Genomic DNA, 27956 nt, shown 5'->3' with positions numbered 1-27956 from the left:
TTCTCGAGGGTCTTTCGTGTGTTGAGGTTGGCGATATAAAGACGATAAAACACGATAAAGCGCGGAAGATTAACGAATATAGCCGATGTGCCCAGGAAAATTCCCGAACGACTTGCGATGTCTTACGTTATACTCCCGTTATATTCCCGATTATAGCGGATTAGCCCATAGCAACACCTGGTAACCGATTCTACCCCGATAGACCCAAAATTAACGAACATGTTCGTTCTTTGCCGATGTTGCCCGATGTTGCCCGATCATTGAGCATTTCTTCCCGTTTCTTCCCGTTGTCTAACGATGTTCCCGGGAAGAGTAACGGTGTTTCCCGATGCAACCACGCTATTTGCCGATGTTATAACGATAGCTGCTGATTAAGCCATCGGGCACCATCGGGGCCCACTATCGGGTAGGTGTAACCCCCCCATTACCCGACGCAGAATAAAGGTTCACGACTGCGTAGAAGCTTCTGCGTGTTCATTGCGTTGCGTGAACGTGGGACCATAATCAGTCCTTCAGTCGGGGCCGATCGTGCAGATTGAAGCGGTCCAGGACAATAAGGTGACGCGGTCACGCGGCATGTGCTTCTCTTATATCAGTGTAACTTCAAGCACATCCCCAGCCAAACCCTGATGACTATCGGAATCCCTATATCCCTACTTAAAAAAGCCCTAATAAATCCATGCTGTTAAAATTAGAATTGTGTCACAATACATCTATTATTATTTCATTAATTAATTACAGAGCTAAATGAAGGCACAGTCTATTATCGTGTAGCCGATATGGATAGGCAATATTTTCTGTAGAAAGAGTTACACATTTTTAGTATCTCTTTAATTTTACTCCCACTGTATTTCCTGTCTGGTTTTAAAGATTCCACATCATGCTTTTTTAGGGTTAATAATTACATTTGGGGGTACTATTAGAATAGGGGCACATGCCTGAATGTTAGAAATACCCCCCTTTATTCTCACACTGTTAATTTTTGCAAAACCAATTTCAGCATCTTTCTAAAAAGGTCTGTTTTGTAACATGTCGCTTTTTTTAGCCCAGTCTGCTGTGATTGGTCGAACGATTTGCAACCCCTCAAATTCACAACCCAGAGAAGTTGTAAACGTTAGCCGTGTTTCAGATCAAGCATGCGTTCCGTTGCCTGGCATTGCATAATGGATTCCAGGATAAAAACGTCAGAGATGCTGTGATAACTTCCCTATGCGACATGTCACATGTCTTTAACGCTCTGCTTTCCTGTGCAGATATGGGGCCTCTACGAATTCTCTTTATTGCCTAGGAACTGTCCTTTCCTTTGATGATGACCCGGAAGTGCTTGGAGGAAAGGTTGTTCGAATTCTAAAAATGCTTAGGAAAGGAGCCCCGATGCTTCCTTCAACCTTCCTTTAGCATTGGTTACTCCTGCTGCGCTTCCTTTGCGAAGGAAAGGAGTTAGTGGTATCCCATAATCCTTTACGGTGGCAATATTTAAAGCAACATGCCACAGACGAAGTTTACCGACTCTACGCGAAGATGCATGAGAGATGTGGTAAAGCAGAAGAATAGAAGAGAAGAAAATACAATTGATAATTATGGATACAAATTCCAGAAACATAATTTTTTGAATATAAATGAATTAATATATTACTGGTTAATAAGCACATAAAATATATCATAAGAAAATAAATTGCTCAAATCGTGGACGGCTCAAATGCAGGCGATCTGAAACGCAGCCATAGAGTGGCGAAGTCACGCCCCTTCCGGTAGACCTCATGGGACCTATGAGATCGAAAAATATGAATGGGTTTCAATGGAGAGAAAATAATTATTTTATGGTCCCAGTCTTTATATGCCCTGGATTACACATATGTTTGTGGATTTAAATGATAATTTTTCATGCAAAGAAAACTAAAAAAATTTGTGAAGAAGTTTGATAATTTTAGGTTTTATGCGAGGCCGCTTTTGTGAACTACAGCTCTTCGCTGCTCTCGACGCATAGGATATACGTCACCACACCCGCACTTGGAACTCGGCACAGAGATGGCGATCTCTCTGCTCCACTTCACCACTTTTTTTCAAGGCGAGGATAAAAGCATAGAAAGAGGTGAAAAACACTATAAGTCGGGGCATGTGGAGAGTTTTAGTTATGTGCCATCTCTGTTCCGAGTTCCAAGTGCGGGTGTGGTGACGTATATCATATGCGTCGAGAGCAGCGAAGAGCTGTAGTTCACAAAGTGGCCTCACATAAAACCTACAATTATCAAACTTCTTCACGAAGATTTTTAGTTTTCTTTGCATGAAAAATTATCATTTAAATCCACAAACAACATATGTGTAATCCAGGGCATATAAAGACTGGGACCAGAAAATAATTATTTTCTCTCCATTGACACCCATTCATATTTTTCGATCTCATAGGTCCCATGAGCTCTACCGGAAGGGGCGGAACTTCGCCACTCTATTGCGGGTAGCCGGGGGGCGGGAATTTTGCCCGCCCCCCCTTTTGCCCACCGCCCACTCCAAGCCCACACGTCCCACTATTACGGGAGTAAAGTTTGAGTTCAAACGAGCTGTTTCACGTCCTTATTGAGCGCCGTTATTCTCGGCGCAAATACTCCCCTTGGGCAGGACTAGGATTAGTCTAGCTCAGCAGACGTAAAACATGTAGCAACTTCATAAGGGAGAAGTCGAAAAGCATGATATCACCCCTTTAATAAATCCCCCTAATCTTATCGGGGGTCTGACTGCACCGCGCCCAGTCCGCCGCGTGGGGGCGCCCCTCCACCGGGGACCGCACCGCGCCCGGCCCGCCGCGGGGGGGCGCCCTTCCACCGGGGACCGCCACCCAGGCCCCGGATGTGGCAGACTGCACCTCCCCCAGCTGCCGAGCCTCCTCCGTCCACCTCCCGGTCCCCGAGCCTCCACCCAGCGGCTCTCCCTGTGCCACTGCAGTGAAAACGGTCGCTTAACCAGAACAGGAGCCGGGCTTAGACCAACACGACCCGACCAGTAAGACCAGTAAGACCACCGTCGGTGCTCCGCAGACCTCAGACACCAGCTCCTTTTTCTGTGCGCCGCCTTTCCTTCACATCGTCTGGATTTCGTCATCGTACCGGCAAGATGGTAAGAAACGACTCGTATTTTCTGCCCATCGACCGATAGATAAAAACGGTGGGCCGGACCGGGTCCCTGGTCCACGGTCCCCCGAGGGGTGTTGGGTCCACGGTCCCCCGGTCGGACGACAGCTGGGCTCAGGGTCTGGACCCCGTCTCCTCCGGAGGGGACGGATCGCTCCTCTGAAGACAGCCGTCCCTCGGTGCTCCTACCTCCAGCCTGTGGCCCACTTAGACCCACCAGACCCCCTACCTGCCCGACCAGGCCCGACAGTATCAGTCCGGGGACCGGGGGTCAGTCTGTCTCGAGTCGTGACAGGACGGGACACGTCTGACGGGTCTTTTCTCTTCCATCGCTAGAACAGAAGCGGTATGCTCCATTTCCTTCCATAAGCTATAAAACGCGCCCACTGGTCTGATGAGCTCTTGGATCCACGCAGTGGCTCCGTGTTGACAGTCGACACACGGCCCGGTTGTGTATCCCGTAACACCGCCGGAGAGGCCCGGGGACCGCGGCTATTTCGAGCCGTCTATTTGCGGTCCGAGACCCTGGCAGGGTCTGGCCGCTCCGGGGGGGGGGGGGGGGGGGGGGGGGTCGACTCTGCTATGGATCGATTAATGGGCCGGTGGGCCATGTAGGAAAGGTGTTTTACCGAGGAACCTTAGACCGAATACCGTGTTCCCGGATCGGTGGGACTAGAAGGCCCTTCACCGAGGGGAGTCATTAGTCACCCGAGCGTTGCAGACATAACGAGGCTTCACAGGCTGAGAGCCACGGAGCCAAAGCGCCCTGGGGAGGTGGGGGTCGGCAGAGCTGCTGCCTGAGGACCGCGGATTGATCCACACTTTGGGGCCCATATGCTGTCGAGCAATCAGCCCACCCACATACACAGCTAATGGAGATGGATAAACGCGATGGCGGAGAGCAGGAGTCACGGAGCCGGTGAACGGTGCTCCGTGCAGCCCACTCAATCCCGATTTAGTTTGAGGCGGCCCGTGCCTCTCCACCGCGGTACGCCGTATGCATCACCGTGGTTCAGGGGAGGGGGTCTCTAGGGGTAAAAGCAACCCGGTTATCTGGGCTTCATCAGTTGGGTCCTGAATAATACGAAGTGTTGATCATGAAGTTAAAAGACTGAAGGATCCAGCATGTCGAAGGGTCGAGATCCATGAGGGACCGGGTCTCCTCCGCACCTCTGGAGGAACCTGACTAGTCCAGACCTTCAATCAGCTTCTGGTTCCACGAGCGACATGATGGTTCTTCTGGGTCCTGACCTCTGGTCTAGACCGGAGACTCTGAGACCAGCAGGACCCCTATAACCGGGTGAAGACCGGGGCCGGAGGAGGGGACCCCCGGAGGTCCGGGGGTCTTGCAGAGGGGGTCCGGCGTGGACCAGGATTTCCCCGGGGTTCTTAGCAGGCCGATGGGGTGATGGAGTGGTCATCTCCATGGGAACAGGGCGGTCTGCAAGGTGTTTCCTAGAGGGAGGCTCTGATTGGTCCAGACTAGCGTCACTCAACATGGCTGTGTTGTTGTGGGTGTGGCTATGGTGTGAAATCATTATATCCTGCATCATGTGATGGTCACATTGCAAGCCTACTGGTCCTATGTTCATATGTATGTTTGCTAGCTCAAGAGCTTGCATGCTAGCACCACTTGCTGCAGGGATAATTGCTAACATGCTATATTGCGTTGTGTGTCTACCTTTGCTTTCATTATCAAGTTGTCAATTAGTATTATGAAATAAGAAGGTATATTATTAATCCCAAAAGGGAAATTATGTGAAATGTAGACCCTTTCTGGAGATCTTTCACCGTAGTAACGTCCTTTTAACGTCTAGTGATCAGTGTCTGTCTCACACATCAGAGGATTGATCTGGAGTCTGACGGCAGCCCGCTCAGACTGGGGCCAGGGGAGCGTGGAGGCTGTAGAGAGGGGTTCTGAACAGAGCAGTGTAGAGAGGGGTTCTGAACAGAGCAGTGTAGAGAGGGGTTCTGAACAGAGCAGTGTAGAGAGGGGTTCTGAACAGAGCAGTGTAGAGAGGGGTTCAGAACAGAGCAGTGTAGAGAGGGGTTCTGAACAGAGCAGTGTAGAGAGGGGTTCTGAACAGAGCAGTGTAGAGAGGGGTTCTGAACAGCAGTGTAGAGAGGGGTTCTGAACAGAGCAGTGTAGAGAGGGGTTCTGAACAGAGCAGTGTAGAGAGGGGTTCTGAACAGAGCAGTGTAGAGAGGGGTTCTGAACAGAGCAGTGTAGAGAGGGGTTCTGAACAGAGCAGTGTAGAGAGGGGTTCTGAACAGAGCAGTGTAGAGAGGGGTTCTGAACAGAGCAGTGTAGAGAGGGGTTCTGAACAGAGCAGTGTAGAGAGGGGTTCTGAACAAAGCAGTGTAGAGAGGGGTTCTGAACAAAGCAGTGTAGAGAGGGGTTCTGAACAAAGCAGTGTAGAGAGGGGTTCTGAACAGAGCAGTGTAGAGAGGGGTTCTGAACAGAGCATTGTAGAGAGGGGTTCTGAATCTAGCAGACTGGTGCTGGAGTTCCAACTCCCTTCCCAGAATCCCCATGTCAAAGCTTCACCCACTCACGTAAATGAGTTTCTCTTAGGTGGAAAATGTCCTCCATGTAGCGGGAAACAAAGAGGTATCACTGCCCTGTAGGGGTGTGGCTTCCCTCCCTGGCTCCACCTCCCTTTCAGCTGTAACGGAGTAGGACTGCTGGGTCAAAATGAAACTCCTATTGACTCTAAAGACACTGTACTGCCTGAAGAACGCAGACCCCCCCCCCCCCCCTGTGTGGGCCAGGTAGGAGTGTGTACTCAGGAGAACCCCAGTCCAGCTGTGGTTCCTACGATGACGGGACGCTGCACACAGAGGAACCCTAACCGTTGACCCTACTAGAGCAACCCTAACCTTTGACCCTACTAGAGGAACCCTAACCTTTGATCCCACTAGAAGAACCCTAACCTTTGACCCTACTAGAGGAACCCTAACCTTCTTTGACCCTACTAGAGGAACCCTAACCTTTGACCCTGCTAGAGGAACCCTAACCTTTGATCCCACTAGAGGAACCCTAACCGTTGACCCTACTAGAGGAACCCTAACCTTTGACCCTGCTAGAGGAACCCTAACCTTTGACCCTACTAGAGGAACCCTAACCTTTGACCCTACTAGAGGAACCCTAACCTTTGACCCTGCTAGAGGAACCCTAACCTTTGGGTCAGTAGACTCTACTGAACCCTAACCGTTGACCCTACTAAAGGAACACTAACCTTTGGGTCTAGTGAACCTTAACCTTTGGGTCACTAGACTCTAGTGAACCTTAACCTTTGGGTCCCTAGAGGACCCTTTTGGACTGGCCGGGCCCAGGAGAAGGGTTCTCCGTGGAGGACTCGCTCGGTGCTCGTGGTGAGGTCCATGATTACATTTAGCTGTGGAACCCGATCCGCCTGGTCTGGGTTTATAGATAGCCAGTCCGCGGCCGCTGGCCCATGAAGAATTCCCCGGGGTTCAGCGATGGGCACGGGGTGGTCCCTCTGAGGGGGTTCTGGAAGTTTCTAGGTTCTAGAGAGACAGTCATCTCTGACCCTGCTCTGAGTCTGTAGTCCTGGACCCCGATCTTCTTTTCTCCAAAGCTATTTGGCTTCAAACGGCTCCGCGGTCCACAGACTGATGCTATCATGCTAGGCTACACCTGTGGCCGCTGCAGTGTTGGTTGCCTTGCTCTACCTGCTGAGTCACACAGGGAATATAACCCCCAAACCTGCAGTGTTAGTGCCTTGCTCTAGCTTCGGAGCTGCAGTAGGGTGTGGAACCCCCAACCCTGCGCGGTGGAGGACTTTGGTATCTCCTGGTCTAATCTTGGGCCACCTCTTGCTCTTTGCCGCTCTTAAAATAACCTCAACCTCATAGCACACAACACAAACACAGTGGACTACACACAGTGGACTACACACACTGGACTACACACAGTGGACTACACACACTGGACTACGCACAGTGGACTACAGACCACTGGCCTACACACACTGGATTACACAAAGGGCCCTAGGCCGACAGCACATACTACAGTCCTCCTCATTCAGCGGTCCTGTTCCACCGTCAAACATCTGTCTTTGTGTCTGTCTGTCTGTCTGTCCTCATGTGAAGGGAACCTCCCTGCATCCCCCCCCCCCCCCACTGGCAGGGTGGCCCCGTTCAGGGAACTGTGTGTGTGTGTGTGTGTGTGTGTGTGTGTGTGTGTGTGTGTGTGTGTGTGTGTGTGTGTGTGTGTGTGTGTGTGTGTGTGTGTGTGTGTGTGTGTGTGTGTGTGTGTGTGTGTGTGTGTGTGTGTGTTACTGTGGTCTTCAGGATGAGCCTGACCCACTCTCTGCTCCGTGGCTGGGCTGTCCCACAGTGACCTGATGCACAGCTACTTATGCTAGGTTACATACGCTAGGCTATGCTAGGTTTGTGCCCCTTGCTGGCGTCTCTGCTGGGGGACGTTCAGATCAGGTCGCCCTCAGCTGCACATTAAGTTAACCGCTCGTTTCAATGAAAATTAGTATTAAATGTGTACTATATATAAAGTAAAGGTGCCTCTAGTTATAGGTATAGTAAGTAATAGTATGGTGGTTTTATATGTATCGTCTTTAGTGTGTAATATGCATAGTACATAATGTGTTACACGTATAGTAGATAATGTGTAATATCTCTTTCTCTTTCTCTCTCTCTCTCTTTCTCTCTAGGGCAATGAGGCGAGCTACCCCCTGGAGATGTGCTCTCACTGTAAGTACTGTGGTCTGTCCTCCACTCAGCTGTTGGTCTCTACTCCAGTTTTTCCCACAGACCAAGGACCAATGTGTGGTGGTGCGGGGGGGGGGGGGGGGGGGGGGGGGTGGTAGTATCATATATATATACGCCATCGGTGGGTTCATGTGTTAGCATCGTCGTTCTCGCTCCGTGTGTGTGTGTGTGTGTGTGTGAGAATGACAGGGAGAACGAGTGCTATGCAGAGATGAATGGACGGAACGATTTTTAGATTTAAAAAAAAAAAAATATATAAAAAAAAAAAAAAAAAAAGACAGAATCAATTCGTGGCGCTCGATGTTGATTCTGTGGCGCCGCGCCACACAATGGTCTATGTATGGGAAACACTGTACTCTCAGTCTGCTGTTCCTCCTGTAAGAACACACTGTGGACTGGTTTATTCCTGGCATGTTGTTGAGCCTGTGTGTGTGTCCGGTGTGTATGATGTAGTGGTGAGTTGTGTTATCTAGGAGACACCTTGGTGTTGGAGAGTGAGTCAGCCATCTTCCTCCTCTTTCCTCTCCTTATCTTCTCCTCCTCCTCCCGTCTCCCTGTCCGCTCCTCTTACTGGTGGCCATGACAGAGCCTGAGGGTCCTCTTCATCCTCCTCTTTCCTCCTCCTCCTCATCCTCCTCCTCCTCCTCTCCTCCTCCTCCATGTTGAGACTTAAGAGGCTCCCTCTCTCTGGATTTCACAGCTCCGCGTCTGCTTCTCATCATCTAACCCCTAGCCCTTATGCTAGCCCTTATGCTAGCCCTAATGCTAGCCCTTATGTCCGACGATATGTTAGCTGCCTTGTAAGCATATATGTTGGCAGATATGTTAGCTGATAGTTATCAGAAATGTTGGCTGATAGTTAGCAGATATGTACTTGGTAGCTCACATGTTAGCTATCATGTTTGCTTTGCTGGCATGTTATGTGATAGTGTGATGAATATTGTGCTGTGATTGGCCAGTAATTCCTCTTCCTGTACCAGTGGACGGGTTCTCCTTTCCTCTCAGGGGTTCCCCCCCCCCCCCTCCCCTCCTGGGGCAAAGGGGAGGAGGAGGAAGAGGGGGGGGATGCCGTGGCTATATTTAGACTTCTGCCCGACACAGGCTCAGGACGCTACATTAGCCTCGCGCCGCAGAGCTAGCTGGACCAATCAGCCTAATGCGCACACACACACACTCTCTCTGACCTGGTTTGGGGTGTTTCTTCATGGATCACTGATCCCTGTGTTTGATGTTCTGTACTGAAGTCATAAACCACAGAGTGCTGCCTCTGTCAATCAGCCCCCTAACGCCATGGTTACCAGGTGCTGGTTGCTAGGTGACCAGGTGATGGTTACAGGGGGTGATTGTGACCAGGTGACCAGGTGATGGTTACCAGAGGCTCGTTATATACGCGATTGCGTCTCATACCCCTTGCCAAATCCTCGAGCAATGCCAAAGCTGCCATATTTAAGCTCGTTAGAATACAGAGGCTACCAGCAGAATTATTTATAGGCCTTGTGCCAATAGGATAATTGATAACTATAGCTTATAGGCTAATGAAATGTAGGCCTACGTATATATGTATGTATATATATGTATCAGGCTAATTAATGAAACTTAAGTGATACAGTTGCTCTGGCCAAGGATTGTGATTTGAAAGGGTTGTAGTGTGAACATAATATTTCCTTAGTTCATATTTCATCATGGGTGCTTTATAAAATTAATAATAAAAATAATAAATCTGAAGTGATGTGCGCGATGTGCGTTAGGTATCGAAAGAGTGTTGTTCTTCTTCTCTTAGGATGATTGGCGGTTTGCAACCCGACATGGTGCATTACCGCCACTAACTTCCTGTTCTTGTTTCCGGAGATTGCCGTTTGTAAAACTTTGCGGGACCTCTTCTCCTGGGTGAAAGGATGCGTCGGACTGCGCACTATTTTCCGCATTGGAGTTTTTTCTATAAATCACGACGTTGGTGGTGAAAGATGCGTACGCATATATCCTCCCTGTTTCCGCAACGTTTCCGTGCGGACAGACCTCTATAAATGAGACCCCAGGTGATGGTTGTTAGGTGACCAGGTGATGTTTACCAGGTGATGGTTGCTAGGTGACCAGGTGGTGGTTACAGTACAGACATCAGCAGCCTCTTCACTAGCTCCTCCGGCTCCAGACCCTGTGACCGGGAGTCCGGCCCTCAGCGCCGTCATGAGGAGCGGGGGAGTCAGGGGGGGCGTCAGGGCCTCTGGCTCTAGGGCGCCCCCTTGAGGTGGACTGACAGAACCCGTGGTCTGGGGATCACCTGACCTCCTCACCATCCTGCACCAACGCGTGTTGTGAGTTCCCGATCCCTGGTGACCAAGAACTGAGAGTTGTACTCAACCAATTAGCGTCAGCACAGAGCTAGCAACAGTGACCGCTAGTGGCTAGTTCTCCAGCTCTCTGCCTGTCTCAGGGCGGGCTAAGTGCTAAGCTACAACACAGAGTGTTAGCTGGCTCCAGTTGCCTAGTAACATGGTGGAAGATCCACACAGCATTTTTTATTAACAAGGTGTGTGTGTGTGTGTGTGTGTGTGTGTGTGTGTGTGTGTGTGTGTGTGTGTGTGTGTGTGTGTGTGTGTGTGTGTGTGTGTGTGTGTGTGTGTGTGTGTGTGTGTGTGTGTGTGTGTGTGTGTGTTTCCCAGGGGACAGAATGTGACGTCTTAAAATACTTTAGTGTTTGAATGTGAAATGAAATCCACACTCCTGTTATCGAATCACCAATGAGCTGGCTATTGACAGACCAAGCTCAATCGTAGATTGCACGTTGGTCTGGCGAGGCTGCTGTCATTTTCTTCAGCACAAGAGGCCTGATCAACGGGCATAGTTCAAATGACTCAGTATGCAATTGGCTGCTTGCCGTCGCTTCTCTTTTGTCATTGTGTTAACCCAGCCAATAGCGCGCCAGGTGATTGACTCCCGCAAAAGCGTATCGGAAGCAGAGAGAAATGTATTGCTCCTCTCTAGACCCTGCTGCAGGGCGAATTCAAATCGCCGGCAGGGGGTACCCAGTCTACCAAGGAGCTGCTCTCTGCTCATCATCACATTGAAACTCTAAGATCTTTATTTTATTTTTATTTTCTATGACTATACTGTATTATTAAACCCTTTATTCAACCTGCAGAGAATTCGCCATGAGGTGTGACAGGACAGCTGACTGGAAAGGAGGGAGGGAGTGAGGGAGGGAGGGAGGAAGGGAGGGACGATGCAGATGTCGGTATTTGGTTAAAATAAATCCACAAGTGAACAAATGAACGGGTTCTTTATTATTTGACGGCGTGTCGTGTGCACCGATGCTCCGTCGGCCCGAGGGGTCGGTCCATCGTACAACCCGCCTTCTGTATTAGTAACATCTAGACTGTCTAGTTATGGGGGCGGCATGTTGCTCAGGAGGTGGAGCGGGTTGACTGGAAGGTTGCTAGTTCGATTCCCCGTCTCCTCCTAGCTGAGTGTCGGGCTGTTCCTGAGCAAGGCACCTCACCCTGACTGCTCCTGAGGAGCTGGCTGTCGCCCTGCGTGGCTGACACTGCCGTGTGTGTGTGAATGTTTGCACGAATGGGTGAAAGTGAGGCAGTGTTGTAAAGCGCTTTGAGTGGCCACATGTTAGAAGTTGTTTAAATTAGGCCAGCTACCGTTTAAGTTGAACTATTGTCTAATCTTAAGGAGTCCAGACCACAGTGACCATCCATGTGTTCCCAGGCTTTCTGCTAACGAGGTGGGGAGATTAATTAATGGCCGATGCTGTTTAGGAACACAAGCCACGCCCCTGTAGTAGGTTGTGATTGGTCGTTATTGTCATGTGCTTCAATGTCAATGAGCTTACATCGTAATTAACAACCGGCGATATCGAAGCTCCCCGCTCAGTCAGCACCCGGCAGCACCGTGTTGTGAGCGTTCAGTTAGCCGCGGCTAGTCATGGCAGGGAAGGTTAAGGCCCGGAGCGCAGGCGGGAAGACCCCGAGACCGGCGCACACACGTCGTAAGTTTGAGGAGGTCGTCTCCCTTTGTTCGGCTAATCTCCTCCGTCTGTAATCTTCTTGTCTGCGGTCTCCTGGGCTTAGAGCGCCTCCATTGTTCCCTCTCCTGGGAGGTGTGTGTGTGTGTGTGTGTGTGTGTGTGTGTGTGTGTGTGTGTGTGTGTGTGTGTGTGTGTGTGTGTGTGTGTGTGTGTGTGTGTGTGTGTGTGTGTGTGTGTGTGTGTGTGTGCGTGCGCCCTCAGAGACAACCTGGAGAACCAGGTCACCAAGTGGAGAGAGATGGTGTTCTCTTTTTAACTCCTTCCACCTCTCCCTCCTGCCTCTCTCTCCCCCTCTCCCCCTCCAGTCGATGCAGATGAGATCAAGCGTCTGGGGAAGCGGTTTAAGAAGCTGGACCTTGATAACTCTGGCTCCCTGAGTGTGGAGGAGTTCATGTCCCTCCCGGAGCTCCAGCAGAACCCGCTGGTCCAGAGGGTCATCGACATATTCGACACCGACGGCAACGGGGAGGTGGACTTCAAAGGTGGGCCGCAACGCCCTCTGACAGTACTGGTTAAAATCACTCTACTGGTTAAAAACACTCTGACAGTACTGGTTATAAACACTCTACTGGTTAAAAATACTCTGACAGTACTGGTTAAAATCACTCTACTGGTTTAAAACACTCTGACAGTACTGGTTATAAACACTCTACTGGTTAAAAATACTCTGACAGTACTGGTTAAAAACACTCTACTGGTTAATAACACTCTGACAGTACTGGTTATTAACACTCTACTGGTTAAAAACACTGACAGTACTGGTTTAAAACACTCTGACAGTACTGGTTTAAAACCCTCTGACAGTACTGGTTTAAAACCCTCTGACAGTACTGGTTATAAACACTGACAGTACTGGTTAAAAACACTCTACTGGTTAAAAACCCTCTGACAGTACTGGTTTAAAACCCTCTGACAGTACTGGTTTAAACCCCTCTACAGTACTGGTTTAAAACACTCTGACAGTACTGGTTTAAAACCCTCTGACAGTACTGGTTTAAAACCCTCTGACGGTACTCTCTGACAGTACTGGTTTAAAACCCTCTACAGTACTGGTTTAAAACCAGTACTGAAGAGTGTAGGCGCTGCAGGCGCCTACACTCATAACGAGGTCAAGAGGTCGGCTGATATTCGAGGTCCTCATAACGAGGACCTCGTTATGAGGATGTGTGCTGCCCTAATCAGAGTCACCGGGGCCCTGGGTGCTCCCCTCCACCAGAGAACATTAAGGCTCCTGCAGCACAGCCTCGCACCACCACCGCCCACCACAACACCCCCATCACCCTGCACCTAGACGTCTGGATCTAGATACATCTAGAGCAGGGATGGGCAACTTTCATGATAAAGCGGCCCACAATTCTTCATCATCACCATCAGAGGGCCATGTGACTGTGCACTTCAACTAGACGTAAACTGAGAGAAGCTACACATTTTTGAATTTGTTGGATATGATTTCCTGTATTCTGGTGCATTTTGGGGATGGCCACTACCTACAAAATCTTGTATGGTATGGTATGTTGATTGAACATTACATTAATACATTAATTTCATGTTTTCCGTGCTCAAACAGCCACATGATTGGTTAGTATTATGATCAGTGCAAAGGGCTCACATACATCATCATTCAATGATGACACAAAACTGAAAAACTGTGGCCCAACATTAAGTGCAACAACTCAATGAACTCAAACCCAACAAGCATGATATTCACTTCAAGGCAGTTGTAGTAGTTGTAGTGGAGACTTAAGTGGAAATCTTTCATAACTGATATTGTTTCTAAGCAAACTAGACACATGGCTTTGCCTTTGAATTCTATGAACAGATATCTGCTTTTCTTCTTTCTTAACCAAGTTTTCTGTAACTCGATTCTTTATTCTTTTTTAAATAAAAATGATGTGCAGGCCTGACTGAGTGAGGATGCGGGCCGTATGCTGCCCGCGGCCCGCCAGTTGCCCCTCCCTGATCTAGAGTCTAGATCTAGATACGCCTAGACATCTAGATACAACTAGACGTCTAGATCTGGATACATCTAGAGGTCTAGATCTAGATGCATTAGACCTCTAGATCTAGATCCATCTAGAGGTCTAGATAGATGTATAGATAGATGATTAGATATAGATAGATGATTAGATAGATGTATCGATAAAGATAGATGCATAGATATAGATAGGTGTATAGATGATTAGTAGATAGATGTATCGATAAAGATAGATGTATAGAGCTATATATAGATGTATAGATATAAAGGTATACAATTTTGTGTGATTTTAAGGAGGGAGGGGCAGGGGGGGGGTCCGTTCATCCACCACCCGTAGAGCAGACCCTCGGCTCCTCTATCAGAGATCATCATGGGAAAGTACCAGGAGAGCTCTGCACTGCCTGAGGTCATAGTGAACCTGTGGTTCTGGTCCGGACCCCCAAGACCCTGTGGTTCTGGGGGCCGGACGCCCAAGACCCTTTGGTTCTGGGTCTGGACCCCCTGTAGTTCTGGGGGTCCGGACCCCCTGGTTCTGTGTTCTGGTCCGGACCCCAGGACCCTGAGGTTCTGGTCCAGACCCCCTGTGGTTCTAGGGGTCCAGACCCCCTAGTTCTGGGTTCTCGGTCCAGACCCCCTGTGGTTCTAGGGGTCTAGACCCCCTAGTTCTGGGTTCTGGGTCCAGACCCCCTGTGGTTCTGGGTCCAGACCCCCTGTGGTTCTGGGGGTCCAGACCCCTGGTTCTGTGTTCGGTACTGACTGCTCTCTCCCTCCCAGAGTTCATCGAAGGCGTGTCACAGTTCAGCGTGAAGGGGGACAAGGAGCAGAAGCTTCGGTGTAAGTAGAGCTCCCCCCCCCCCCCCAAAGTGGACCCCATGGGGTCCCAGAGGGGCGCCCTGGTGCCGGCCCCTCTGGGACCCCATGGGGCCCCCCCCCCCCCCGCTGCCTCGCCGAAGCTTTCTCTCCTCTGTCTCCCTGCTTCGTGTCCCCCTCCCCCTGCCCCCTGGACGGCCCCCCAGGACGGCCCCCCTCTCTGTAAGTGGTGTTGACGTCGCGGAGAGGAGGAGGTTTGGTTTGTATCAAGACATCAGTCCGGGAATCACCCCCCTGAATCACACACTCCTGGTCTGAGCGCCAAGACCGCCAGGCTCAGGCAGCTTCCTCTACATTTACTGCAGTTTGACAGTTTTTTCACTGCAGTTTTACTGTTGTTCCACTGCAGTTTTACTGCAGTTTTACTGCAGTTTTACTGTAGTTTCGCTGCAGTTTTAACACAGTTTTACTGTCTTTTAACACAGTTTTACTGTGGTTTCACTGCAGTTTTACTGCACTTTTACTGTGGTTTCACTGCAGTTTTTACTGTGGTTTCACTGCGGCCTCCCTGCCGTTCTGTGCAGTCGGAGGCGACAGTGTGGTAGTAACACCAGTGTTTCAAACACACTGTATTGCAGACAAGAGCAGAACCTCAACCTCTTGTTCGATGCTTGAGCATTGATAACGTCATAACAGTCCACTATATCGTGAATCTGTACTTAAGGTATCTAACCTCTACCTCAGTAAAAGTATAGCACGGCTGACACACTACCTCAGCAGGAAAGGAGAGCTCTCTCTCTGTCTTTGTCTCTTTCTCTCTCTCTGACCCTCCCCTCTGGCCGCAGTTGCCTTCAGGATCTACGACATGGATAAGGACGGCTACATCTCCAACGGGGAGCTCTTTCAGGTGCTGAAGATGATGGTGGGCAACAACCTGAAGGACACCCAGCTGCAGCAGATCGTAGACAAGACCATCATCAATGCGGACAAGGACGGAGACGGACGCATCTCCTTCGAGGAGTTCTGTGCAGTAAGTCCGCGCCGCTAACTGGCCGCAGTGTGAGCTTGTAGCGTCTCCTCAATCGCGTTGCGGAGTCTCCGAGCTAACCTTGACTAGTGCCTTGCTAGCGTCTTTGTCTCGGATCCCGAAGTCAGACAAAATCATAACAAACTTGTCGGGGAGACTGCACAGACCCACCAGTATCGACGGTGTCAGGCCGTTCCAGTTATTTTCCATGACCTTGGTGATAGGTTCCTCAGGACTCTAACTCTGACTCTAACCATTTTGCATCCAGCGTGCTGCAGAACCAATCACGCGCAGCCTCCGGTCTGTGTTTCTGGAGGAGGGGTAAAGATCTAAAGTGAACTGGTTCAGAATGGGTTCTGCTGGGCTCAGGGAGCGGGTCCAGATGTTTGCTCCTCCTCATAATCCATTCATCTCATTTGAATACCGATAATGAGGCATCCATGTTGTTTGAAACGCAGCGACTCAAAGGGGCCACACTGGACTGATGGCGTACATCTGTACTCTCATATCTCATTATTTTTTATCTCTTGCTTTTGGAAAACTAAAACAATGAGAAGAATATAATTTTTTTTAATCTACAATCCATCCCATGGTAAATTGATGGTCTGTTTCTCACATCTCTTTCTCTCTCCCCTCTCCCTCCCTCCCACTCCCTCTCTCCCTAGGTGGTGGGGGGTCTGGATATACATAAAAAGATGGTGGTGGACGTGTGAGCGCCCAGCGAGCCCCTCCCCCCTCCCTCCCTCGCTCCTCCACAATCTCCTCTTCTTCCTCCTCCTCCTCCTCATCTCAGTGTGTCCACACACTCTCCTTCTAACTCAATGGAAGTATTTTCTCTGTCTCAGTCTCCCCCCCCCCCCCCCCCCCTCCACCCCTGTGTTCGTCTCCCCCCCCCCCCCTCCATGAAGCCACTTCCTGTCCTGGTGAGTGTTGATGAACTGCAGTCCTCTGGACCAGAGGCTCCCTCTCCCAGTTCAACCAGTACAACCACCACAAGGATCTCCCATTTCAACCAGTAGAAGGACAACGAGGTCAAGCTTTTCCCACTTCAACCAGTACAACCACCACAAGGATCTCCCATTTCAACCAGTAGAAGGACAATAAGGTCAAGCTTTTCCCAGTTAAAACAGAACAACAACAAGGTTCTCCCATTTCAACCAGTATAAGGAGAGGTCATAAGTCTTTCGTTTTTCCCTCTCTGTCATTTTTGATAATTATTTTCTTTTGTTTTTTTATAAAGAGTCGAACGTCTTTGGTGCGATGGAAGCTTTGGTCACAGAGCTAGCCTGCGCTGGGTAACAGAGCTAGCCCGCGGCGGGTCACAGAGCTAGCCCGCGGCGGGTCACAGAGCTAGCCCGCGGCGGGTCACACAGCTAGCTCGCAGGCGGGTCACAGAGCTAGCCCGCGGCGGGTCACACAGCTAGCCCGCGGCGGGTCACACAGCTAGCCCGCGGCGGGTCACAGAGCTAGCCCGCGGCGGGTCACAGAGCTAGCCCGCGGCGGGTCACAGAGCTAGCCCGCGGCGGGTCACACCGCTAGCCCGTGGCGGGTCACACCGCTAGCCCGCGGCAGGTCACACCGCTAGCCCGCGGCGGGTAACATGCCAATCAGGACTGTTCCGTCTGAGCCGTCGCCAGGGCGACCCCTGCCTGAGCCCGTCCTCTCTTGTCCCTCCTAGCTTCCCGTCCATCTCGCTTCTGACCACGCAGCTCATGTTTTATTTTATTTTGTAAGGAGAGTGATCGTTTTATTTATACCTTAACATGTTTGTATTATTGATTATTCTAGTAGATTAATGAATGCCAGAAAGTGATTTCAGAACGATGAGACGGTTTACCGAAGAATCTGAAGACAAACTCCGACCCAGAGAACAAGTCCGTCTGACTTACTGACTGACACACTGGTCACCATGGAAACCCTGGTGACCCCGGGGGGTCAGACTCAGGGGACACTAGAGGTCAAGAGGTCGGCTGATATTCAAGCAGACGATGTAACCTCGGCGTTGAAGAACCTCGTCCAATCAGCAGGCAGCCTTCCTCCTGGTTGTGTTCTGATGTGTGTACTGGGTCTAGTGGGGGAGGGGGGGGGAGACACTCTTAAACCACCGTAACCGTCGGCGATGGCCTCAGAAACCGCTAGGATACTCCTTTTTGTTTTTGTGTACATTTGAAAGTTGGCTTCTTCAACCCATGTTGTTATTTTCATCGTCACCATCATCACCCCCAACGTAACCACGGCGCCAAGCGATGGTGTTGCCACGACGACCACGACTGACGCGCCCCCCACCCCCCCCTCCCCGGGCCAGGGAGGAGCGTGATGAGATTAGTATGGGACAAAGGGTGGGGGTCGGGGTGACGGCGTGGTGTTGGGGGGGGCAGAAGATCATGTTGTCAGCGACGGGACCCCCGCCCCCCCACACAACCCCCCCCCCGCGCTCTGCACGGGCCCCCCCTCCTGCATGACATGAGATCTACTTTTGGGTTGTGCATGTGATCACTCCTTTGAAGATATTCCTGTTTACACACGGATGGTGATGTTAATATATTTAAGAATTTAATGGAATACAATAATGGATGTTGCCAAACGTTGGTGAATATAAACGATATAACGCGGCGGTCCGGAGGTTCTTTTTGTATTGATCAGTGCAGCTCGATGCTGATCCCAGACCGCCGCACGCCGCCGGGGGGAACCTTTGGTTCTTCCTCTGTAAATAAGACGAGTATTGGTGGACGGCGTTCCCGCCGGGAATCTGTTCGGTTTGTGTGGAATCTGAAAAAAGATGGGACTTAAAAGGACCGTTTCTCATTTTATTCTGCATGCTGCATCCTATGCTGTGGGACTGTTGGAAATAAACATTTAAATAAAGTTTGAAATGTTACGCCACTATTTTGTTCTTCACGTCCAAAGCGGGCTACGGACCACTGTGAACCGGCTTAATGTCTGCTAGCCGTGCTAACAGCTAACTGTCTCACACAAGCCAATCACATGGGTCCTGTTATATCACATAACGGAGTGGCCCCAATGAGAGCTCTCGTATTAAAGGAGGACTCTAGTGAATGAACAAAGCTTCATGAGTTTCCGGTTTATTCGAGTACTATTCATCAACATCCTGTTTCAACAGTTCATTCAGGGGGCTTTCATTTATTTACATTAACTTATGTTTCCAAACAGGAGCATACACTGTGTGGCCATTTTTGATCTTCTCCCCATCGCCTTTGGGATAACAGTCCCATCAACATCTATTTCCATGATGATGGCGGTGAACCACAGAGTCCGGGGGGGGGGGTCTTCAGACTCTGGTCCAAATGTCAGAACGGTCTGATCTGGAAGGAGAACCTCCCAGCAGCCAATCAGGAAGAGGACGATGCAGAGATCAGCCAATCGGGGATCAGAAGCGCTCGGCCGTCCGGCTGGCCACCGTCCTGATGTTCCCGTAAACCTTTGAAGGTGGACTTCCTGTGGGAGAGACAAGGGACATAAAAGGTCACTTCCTGTGGCTCTGGGGTGGCTCCACGAGAGGGAGAGAGGCGAAAGGAAAGGGGGGGAGAGAAGAGAGGAGGGCGTCACTCACCAAGGATCAGGTTGCAGATGGCCGTCCGCGCCATCTTGATGTTCTGGAAGGATCCCAACAGGTGGATCTTACTGTGGAGAAACATTTCGATTGTTTTGATTGTGTAGCGTGTTGCTAGTTTGTAGCTTGTTGTTAGTGTGTAGTGTGTTGCTAGTGGGTTGCTATTGTGTAGCTTGTTGCTAGTGTGTAATGTGTTGCTAGTGTGCAGCGTGTTGCTAGTGGGCTGCTAGTGGCCAGTGTGTTGCTAGTGCTTAGAGTGATGCTAGTGTGCAGCGTTTTGCTAGTGTGCAGCGTGTGGCGAGTGTGTAGTGTGTTGCGGGGCTCACGTGTCAGCCAGCACGATGCGGGTCTTGGTCACGTTCTCGATGGTGAACTTGGTTTTCCCGCCGGTCCCGGCGATCCTCCCCACGGCTCGGGAGAGGTGGTCTCCTTTCAGGGGCTTCACTGAGGGGGAAGACCAGAGGGAGCGATCACAGAGCAGTCCAACAGCTCAGACCAGAGGTAGCGATCACAGAGCCGTCCATCAGTCTTTAAAGGGGACATATTATGCCACCAGGTGCGAGTGTGATTAGCCTTACAAGCCGTTTCGAAAATCTGCCCCATAATGACATCGCGAGTGGGCGTGTCCACCTAGATCTGAGCTGGATAGATGAGCATATTATACCTGGTGGTATAATATGTCCCCTTTAACGTCTTACCGTCTGTTACATCAAAAGTCTCCAGGAAGAGTTCATCTAACCGGATGAGTGCCAGCGCATCCTGAGAAACAGAGAGGAAGAAAAAAAATCAGTGTGAGCCATCACGGTCAAACCTCCTCCTAAAAGGGGGTCCTGACTCCTGACCCAAGGCACACCCTAACCCCCGCGCACACCCTATCCCCGGGTCCTAACCCCAGGCAGACCCTAACCGCCCGTCCTTACCCCAGCCACACCCTGACCCCAGGCAGGCTCACCTCCACCTGGAACCCCAGCACGAAGGCTTTGACGAAGTCCGAAGCCTTGGTGAGCGCCCCGATGTCCAGAGTATCCTTACAGGTCTGAGGAGAGGAGAGAGAGAACCAAAGTGTTGACATCAGAGCTACAGGGATATGTTGTTAGATTCTACTTAGCTTCATAGATAGCCTGTAATTAGCGTCTCCTTGACTCCATAGTCAGTTATAGTTTTAGTTTTATGGTTAATTAGTTAGTTATGGTTAAGGTGCCCCTACCTTGATCTCCACGTTGCGGGTCTTGAGGTTGAAGCGAACCTGCAGCTGGAGGTTCTCCACGATGGGGGTGTAGATCTTCATCCAGTTCTCTTTAAGGGGGGTGTACCTGTTGGCCGGGACCGCCACCTTCCGCAGCTCGTCCGCACCGCCCTGAACCGAGGGAACACATCATCTCATCACCTTCATGTCACTGAGATGAAGATCACCTTCATGTCACTGAGATGAAGATCACCTCATCACCTTTATCTCACTGAGTGCTCAGAGATGAAGCTACGATCTGATGGAACAAGTGATGTAAACACTCCACTGCGCATGCGCAGTCACGCAGATCATGTGGATGAGACTCCACCGTTTAGGGGTTTAATGACAACCTTAATTAATAACGATCAGGATTAACGGTGCGGTGTGGAGGTACCTTCAGCTTGTCCCCGGACAACGGGGGGAAGTGAGGCCGTTTGACCGCCGCCTCGCAGTCCATACCCGGGTCGTGTCTCCGCTTGGAGCTCCGCCTGCTCTTCACCGCCGTGAACTCCTCCGGCCCGCCGGGGCCGACCGCCACACACCCACCGGGAGGGGGACCGGCACCTGGATCCATGACGAAGTTATGAAGGTTATATAAACCGTATTACAGATCAAAACAAGGAGCGAGCCGTCGGGTCGGGGACATGAGGTTGGTCTCGGGTATCGTAAAGGACCCTAGCAAGGCGCTGCAGGCGCCTGTAAGGACCGTCCCTAACATTGTGAAGAATAAATGTAATTATTGGATATCAATTTCTCTTAAATAAGTACGTAAAATACATATTGCTTTTATATTTATGAACGTGAGAAATACGGAGACGATCCACTCGTAATTGTCTCGATCTCATCAGGCAGCAGGCCGGGCAGCCGGCCGGTGGTCGGGGTCCTCAGAGGACTGGTGTGTTTGCCGTTGCTCGGCAGTAGATCTTCTCCACTCATCCAACGTCTTTTCTTGGTTTATTTCCTCTCATTCAAGATGTCAACGCCGTTCGAGAAGCCGCAGATAATCTCCCACATCCAGAAGAGCCTCAACTACACCATATTCGACTGCAAGTGGATCCCGTGCAGCGCGAAGTTGGTGTGTCTGGGGAACCTGGCCCGGGGGACAGGGGTCCTGCAGATCTACGAGGTCCAGGGGGGAGAGCTGAAGCTGAATCGAGAGGTCTCACCCGCCCCCCCTATCCCCCTCACCTGTCCCATCTCCCCTTTCCTCCCTCACCTGTCTCTCTCCCCCCCCTCTCTCCCCTCCTCACCTGTCCCCTCTCGCCCCTCACCTGTCCTTCTCTTCTCCCTCACCTGTCCCCCCTCACCTATCCTCTCTCACCCCTCCCCTGTCTCCTGTCCCCTCTCCCTTCTCCATCCTCTCCCCCCTCACCCGTCCCTCCTCCCCTTCCCTCCCTCACCTGTCCCCTCTCCTCTCAATTGGGTCATAAATGATGTGACTGAAGCCAGGGCATTGAGTGAACCAGGAAGTGGGTCCTTGTGCTGACCTCTGAGCCTGACCCCTGACCTCTGACCCCTGGTCCTCCAGATAGAGAAGGCCAAGCCGTTCAAGTGTGGTACGTTTGGGGCGACCTCCCTCCAGCAGAGACACCTCGCCACCGGGGACTTCGACGGAAACCTGCACATATGGTAACTAACTATGGTAACCATCACTGATATCAACCTCTATCTACTATAATAGGAACATTATCTATCCCTACTATATTAGATGATGATATATGATGTGTGATATATGATATATGATGTGTGATTTATGCTATGATGTATGATATATGATATGCAATATGTGATGTATATGATATATTATATATGATGTGTGATATGTTATATCTGTGTTTGTGATGTGTGTGTGTGTGTGTGTGTGTGACTGATGTGTGTGTGTGTGTATGTGATGTATGTGTGTGTGATATGCGTGTGTCTGTCCAGGGACCTGGAGGCGGCCACGGAGCCGCTCTACTCAGTGAAGGCCCACAAGGAGATCGTCAACAGCTTAGACGGGGTGGGGGGCCTGGGGGTCGGCGACGGGGCCCCGGAGATCGTCACCGGGAGCCGGGACGGTGAGGCCCTCACATACACAATACTGCACAATCCTACATAATGCTACACACTATTACTGCTACACAATACTACACACTACAACTGCACAATACTACATAATACTACAAACTATTACACAATACTACACACTACTACAACACAATACTAAACAATACTAGACACTACTACAACACAATACTACTACAATACTACAACACAATACTACACAATATTCCACAAAACTTCTACAATACTACACTATTACTGCAGGATACTACACACTACTACTACTAACACTTCACACTACTACTACGCAATATTACAAACTACTACTACTACACAATACTACATAATACTACATACTATTTGACAATACTACAACACAATACTATACAATACTACATAATAATACTGCAACACAAAATAATAGTTTTACACAATGCTCCAACACATTATAATACTACACAATACTACAACACAATACTAAAAAACAATCCTACAATACAATAATAGTACAATAATAATACAATACCACACGTATCTCAGATTTCTGACGATAAAGTGTGTGTGTGTGTGTGTGTGTGTGTGTGTGTGTGTGTGTGTGTGTGTGTGTGTGTGTGTGTGTGTGTGTGTGTGTGTGTGTGTGTGTGTGTGTGTGTGTGTGTGTGTGTGTGTGTAGGGACAGTGAAGGTGTGGGACCCCCGTCAGAAGGACACCCCGGTGGCCAACATGGAGCCAGGGGCAGGCGAGGCCAAGAGGGATTGCTGGACCGTAGCCTTCGGTCTGTGGACTGGCTAACTGAGACGCTAACACACACGGCCACTTACATGCTAACACACAGACTAACTCACACGCTAACAGACCCTTATTTTACACACTCGGTCAGCTAGCTCCTAAACCAACACGTCTGGAGGACTGCCCTCTGACTTCATCCGGACCTCTGACCTCACCCTGGCCTCTGACCTCTGATCTCTCCCTCAGGCCATGCCTTCAACCAGCAGGACCGCTGCGTGTGCGCCGGCTACGACAACGGAGACATCAAGCTGTTCGACTTGCGGAACATGGCCGTCCGCTGGGAGACTAACATCAAGAACGGGGTGAGGAAGGGGGGTCCGGGTTCACCCCAGTAACGGGGTGAGGAGGGGGGGGTCCGGGTTCACCCCAGTAACGGGGTGAGGAGGGGGGGGTCCGGGTTCACATCAGGAACGGGGTGAGGAAGGGGGGTCCGGGTTCACCCCAGTAACGGGGTGAGGAAGGGGGGTCCGGGTTCACATCAGGAACGGGGTGAGGAAGGGGGGTCCGGGTTCACATCAGGAACGGGGTGAGGAGGGGGGGGTCCGGGTTCACATCAGGAACGGGGTGAGGAGGGGGGGGTCCGGGTTCACATCAGGAACGGGGTGAGGAGGGGGGGGGTCCGGGTTCACATCAGGAACGGGGTGAGGAGGGGGGGGTCCGGGTTCACATCAGGAACGGGGTGAGGAGGGGGGGGTCCGGCTTCACCCCAGGTACGGGGTGAGGAGGGGGGGGTCTGGCTTCACCCCAGGTACGGGGTGAGGAGGGGGGGGGTCCGGGGGTTCACATCAGGAACGGGGTGAGGTTGGTGGTCCCGGGTTCACCCCAGGGTCCTCAGGCTGGCTGTAGGGACCCTGGCCCTCCCTGCTCCTTAAGGACCCCCAGTCTGATCATAGAGGCCGGAGTGGAGGGGCTCAGCTGGAGGCTGTGATGAGATGTTCTGAGGGTCTGACACGTCAGAGTGGTGGTTAGTATGATGTATGATGCTAGTGGTTACAGTATGATGCTATAGTGGTTACAGTATGTTACCGTATGTTACAGTATGATGCTATAGTCGTAACAGTATGTTACCGTATGAGGCTAAAGTGGTTATAGTATGATGCTATAGTGGTTACAGCATGTCACCGTATGAAACTGTATGTGCTTACAGTATGTTACCGTATGATCCGCTATTGTTGCCGTGGGTCCCCAGGTCTGCTGCGTGGAGTTTGACAGAAAGGACATCAACATGAACAAGATGGTGGCCACGTCCCTGGAGGGCACCTTCCACGTGTTCGACATGCGCACCCAGCACCCCACCAAGGGGTTTGCCTCCGTCTCCGAGAAGGTAACCCCCATGTCCTCACCGCCCCTGCCCTGGCTGCTTCGGCCCCTGCCCTGGCTGCTTCGGCCCCTCCCCTAGCAGGTCTAGTGCCGTCAGAAGGAGACGTGGACCGGGCTCTGGCCCGCGGCCCGGGGAGGTGGGGCCGCTCCGACAGGCCTGGCTGAGAGAGGGGTCGTCGATCAGGGAGGTGTGTGGAGCTGTTGGACGACAGGCCCCCTGGACGCCATGGACAGGGGGAGGGACGGCGACACAAGGGAGAGAGAGATGGGAGAGAGAGATGGGAGAGAGAGAGAAGGAGCGAGAGAGAGATCCAAGCCTTGCACAGCTCCAGCTCGGGGAAATCTCCAGGACCAGTAGATAAAGATCCATCCCTGGGGGAGTCCTCAGCATCAGGACCAGTAGATATTGGTCCATCCCTGATGCCCAGCAACTCTACTTTCTGCAGAGCTGTGTGGTAGGACAGGACAGAGACCAGGAGTACAATTACAATGAGGACCCTTTAAGACAGGGGTCCTCATTGTAATCGTGTTTGCGTTGCAGGGCCTTAGTACCCCTTAAGACAGAAGAGACCAGGAGTACAGTAGCAGTCGTTACACAACCACGGCCATACTGTCTTTCCTGTGTTCTGTACCTCATGGCGGTGGAGACCTTCACCGTGTCGTGTTTGCGTTGCAGGGCCACAAGTCCACCATCTGGCAGGTCAGACATCTGCCGCAGAACAGAGACGTGTTCATGACCGCCGGCGGGGCGGGGAACCTGCACCTCTGGAAATAGTAAGAGACCCTCCGACTAACCCTGACCCCTGACCCGGACCCTAACCCCAACCATAGCCCTACCATCTAACCCTCACCCCGCCTACAGCCCTACCCCTTGGCCCATGGCTAGCCCCTCATGCTAACGGCTGTGTGTCTGTCTATCCGTCAGCGACTACCCCGCCCACCGGAGCGGGGAGGACTCGGAGGGCGGGGCCGTGGGCGTGGCCGGGACGGTCAACCTGCTGCAGAACGTCACTCTGTCCACGCAGCCAATCGCCAGCCTGGACTGGAGCCCTGACAAGCAGGGGCTGTGCGTGTGCTCAGCCTTCGACCAATCGGTGCGGGTGCTCATCGTCACCAAGCTCAACCGAGTGTAAACAACAGCAACGACAGCAAAATCAACAACAACAACAACCAAAGGAAAATACTATTTATCCAGACGAATCACAGACGAGCGACCGCTACCCCTGGTGTGACCTGGCTGATCACGTCACGTTCTGATGACGTCATCAATTTTTCTCTTTTTCTTCTGGAATCAGTTCAAAGGTCTCCTTTTTGATTGGCTCAAATGGGCGCTGGGCAGCCGATGTCACCTGCTGCGTGACATCACCTGGTACTCAGTTCAGCCAATCAGAAACACTGACGCTAACGACCACGTTGTGGTTTGGTTGTGGCGTCGGAAACGGCGACGAGTCTCCGATTGGTGAGTGAAGAGTGTCTCTGATTGGTGAGTGAAGAGTGTCTCTGATTGGTGAGTGAAGAGTGTCTCTGATTGGTGAGTGAAGAGTGTCTCTGATTGGTGAGTGAAGAGTGTCTCTGATTGGTGAGTGAAGAGTGTCTCTGATTGGTGAGTGTGTTTTTGGGGCCAAATGGGCGGAGCTCCTCTCTGCCCGGGGGTCCAAGCGGTCCGGGCGAGGTCCGCTCGGAGGAGGAGTCTGACCCCTGCGGGTGAGGATCTGTGGTCTGCTGGGACGCTGCTGCTCTGAGCTCTGATGTCTTCTGCCTCCCTTTGTTTACCATTAAACATCTCGTTTTACAGACCCTGAATCTGCTCTCTTCATTTTACCTTCATGAGATCCCACACATACCGAGCTACTGTTCCAATCTGATGGTCTCACTCAGTGCGTTTACATGGGATAGCTTGATAGGATTAAACCATATACCGACTTGCCACTCGAAGCTATGGGTCGTAGGACTTTTCCGTTAACAACAGTCCTAATTATTACGTTGTCTCCTTCCTCTTCCGGGGGAAAGCCCAGGCGGAAATTCTCAAGCATGCGCACAACATGCAGTCCTATTCCAATACGATTGCTGACTATACATGCTGTTAGTTTGCCACCTAGGAACGACTTATCTATGTGTTCTTATCCGATTATGAGATGTCCGTTATGGTCTGATGTAGGTCGGACTATGATGCTTACATGGATTTTTAAAATCCAAACAGTGTCTGATATAATCAGAAATTAGAATATCTAGCGCCTCAGACACACACCTCAGTGTCTCAGACGCACACCTCAGTGTCTCAGACACACACACCTCAGTGTCTCAGACGCACACCTCAGTGTCTCAGAGACAGGTGTGCAGAGGAACACCTGGCCAGGGAGTGGACATGTTGGGGTCGGGAGGTCAGGGGCCGTCCACTAAGGGGCTTGACCTTTGACCTCTGGGTAGCGGATCAGACCTGATCAGAACCTCGTATCCGATCAATTATTCTTAGTCTCTTAATAATAAAAGGTGTATAAATGCCTAGGCCCGGGTACATGGTCTGTAAGATGAAACTTTATTATTATTATTATTATTATTATTACCATTGTTGCTCTAGCTTGATAACATAATCCTGACTGACGGACCGAGGGCTCACCAGACGCTGGTCATTCTTCAAGGCTGTTTCCTGACAGCATGTGATTGGTTTATAGAGGACAGTTTCATTTTGTTTTATGGCGTTTTTTTATTTTATGATCCAAAACGTTTTGTTGAAGTCATTTATTCGTGACTAGTTTAAGTGCTTTTGCATGTTATGTCGACCCTTAACTAAAGGAACTGTTTGTGTGTATAATATGTGTAGTAAGGGCTACCTTCTTGTGTAGTTATGTAATGTACCGTGTGTGTGTGTGTGTGTGTGTGTGTGTGTGTGTGTGTGTGTGTGTGTGTGTGTGTGTGTGTGTGTGTGTGTGTGTGTGTGTGTGTGTGTGTGTGTGTCAGTTATGTAACGGGGACTGGGAGGTGCTGGGGAATACTGGGACAGACTGGTGAGCAGCAGACTGAACCACTGGTCTACTGGGACCGTGTGGTCCGGCGGAGATCTGCCGCCACCTGCCGGACGAACCGGGAACTTAACGGAGTAAAATACATTGAACGTTACAATATGAATGTGTTATATTTCGTTCTGAATGACAACGTGAGGGCAAGGGGGGTAAGTTTTACCTGCACAGGTGAATGCGATAGTCTCATTGTAATTGTAATACAGTACAAAACATATCAGCAGTACAAACTACAGTACAAAACATATCGGCGGCGGTCTTCCCGCC

General features: G+C 50.9%; 3 protein-coding genes across 4 annotated transcripts; 2 read left to right on the top strand and 1 right to left on the bottom strand.

The window, feature by feature from the left end:
• Positions 1 to 2852: 2852 nt before the first annotated feature.
• ppp3r1a (protein phosphatase 3, regulatory subunit B, alpha a) lies at positions 2853 to 18599 on the top strand. 2 transcript variants are annotated; one of them, XM_060072554.1, is made up of 7 exons: positions 2853 to 3111; positions 7820 to 7859; positions 12215 to 12391; positions 14659 to 14718; positions 15540 to 15724; positions 16387 to 17132; positions 17294 to 18599. In XM_060072554.1, exons 1-6 carry the CDS (start codon positions 3109 to 3111, stop codon positions 16432 to 16434), a joined length of 513 nt encoding a protein of 170 aa, XP_059928537.1. In that variant the 5' UTR covers positions 2853 to 3108; the 3' UTR covers positions 16435 to 17132; positions 17294 to 18599. The 2 variants fall into 2 exon arrangements, with proteins under 2 accessions (XP_059928537.1, XP_059928536.1); XM_060072553.1 differs by having other exon boundaries at positions 16387 to 17201.
• A 189-nt stretch (positions 18600 to 18788) lies between these two features.
• Positions 18789 to 21203, bottom strand: pno1 (partner of NOB1 homolog). The gene is made up of 7 exons (XM_060072551.1): positions 20915 to 21203; positions 20500 to 20649; positions 20245 to 20328; positions 19991 to 20051; positions 19619 to 19736; positions 19293 to 19363; positions 18789 to 19177 (listed from the first exon to the last, which is right to left on the bottom strand). Exons 1-7 carry the CDS (start codon positions 21092 to 21094, stop codon positions 19110 to 19112), a joined length of 732 nt encoding a protein of 243 aa, XP_059928534.1. The 5' UTR covers positions 21095 to 21203; the 3' UTR covers positions 18789 to 19109.
• Positions 21204 to 21375: 172 nt separating this feature from the next.
• dnaaf10 (dynein axonemal assembly factor 10) lies at positions 21376 to 26475 on the top strand. The gene is made up of 8 exons (XM_060072550.1): positions 21376 to 21679; positions 22049 to 22149; positions 22447 to 22577; positions 23237 to 23338; positions 23539 to 23654; positions 24542 to 24676; positions 25349 to 25446; positions 25598 to 26475. Exons 1-8 carry the CDS (start codon positions 21494 to 21496, stop codon positions 25803 to 25805), a joined length of 1077 nt encoding a protein of 358 aa, XP_059928533.1. The 5' UTR covers positions 21376 to 21493; the 3' UTR covers positions 25806 to 26475.
• Positions 26476 to 27956: the final 1481 nt, after the last annotated feature.

This window comes from Gadus macrocephalus, chromosome 15 (genome assembly GCF_031168955.1).
Source record: "Gadus macrocephalus chromosome 15, ASM3116895v1".
In the NCBI taxonomy this organism is placed as follows: domain Eukaryota; kingdom Metazoa; phylum Chordata; class Actinopteri; order Gadiformes; family Gadidae; genus Gadus; species Gadus macrocephalus.
Note: the sequence above shows the minus strand (reverse complement) of the source record. Positions and strands in the feature narration are given on the sequence as shown.

Excerpts from the sequence above, each read along its gene's own strand:
- ppp3r1a (XM_060072554.1), top strand. Across the intron at positions 7,860-12,214 it reads CCTGGAGATGTGCTCTCACT|TCGATGCAGATGAGATCAAG; the intron begins GTAAGTACTGTG and ends CTCCCCCTCCAG. Across the intron at positions 14,719-15,539 it reads CAAGGAGCAGAAGCTTCGGT|TTGCCTTCAGGATCTACGAC; the intron begins GTAAGTAGAGCT and ends CTCTGGCCGCAG.
- pno1 (XM_060072551.1), bottom strand. The coding sequence starts at position 21,094 with ATGGATCCAGGTGCCGGTCCCCCTCCCGGTGGGTGTGTGGCGGTCGGC. Across the intron at positions 19,737-19,990 it reads GACTTTTGATGTAACAGACG|TGAAGCCCCTGAAAGGAGAC; the intron begins GTAAGACGTTAA and ends CTTCCCCCTCAG. Across the intron at positions 19,178-19,292 it reads CATCTGCAACCTGATCCTTG|GAAGTCCACCTTCAAAGGTT; the intron begins GTGAGTGACGCC and ends TCTCTCCCACAG.
- dnaaf10 (XM_060072550.1), top strand. The coding sequence starts at position 21,494 with ATGTCAACGCCGTTCGAGAAGCCGCAGATAATCTCCCACATCCAGAAG. Across the intron at positions 23,339-23,538 it reads TTGCTGGACCGTAGCCTTCG|GCCATGCCTTCAACCAGCAG; the intron begins GTCTGTGGACTG and ends TCTCTCCCTCAG. Across the intron at positions 23,655-24,541 it reads AGACTAACATCAAGAACGGG|GTCTGCTGCGTGGAGTTTGA; the intron begins GTGAGGAAGGGG and ends GTGGGTCCCCAG.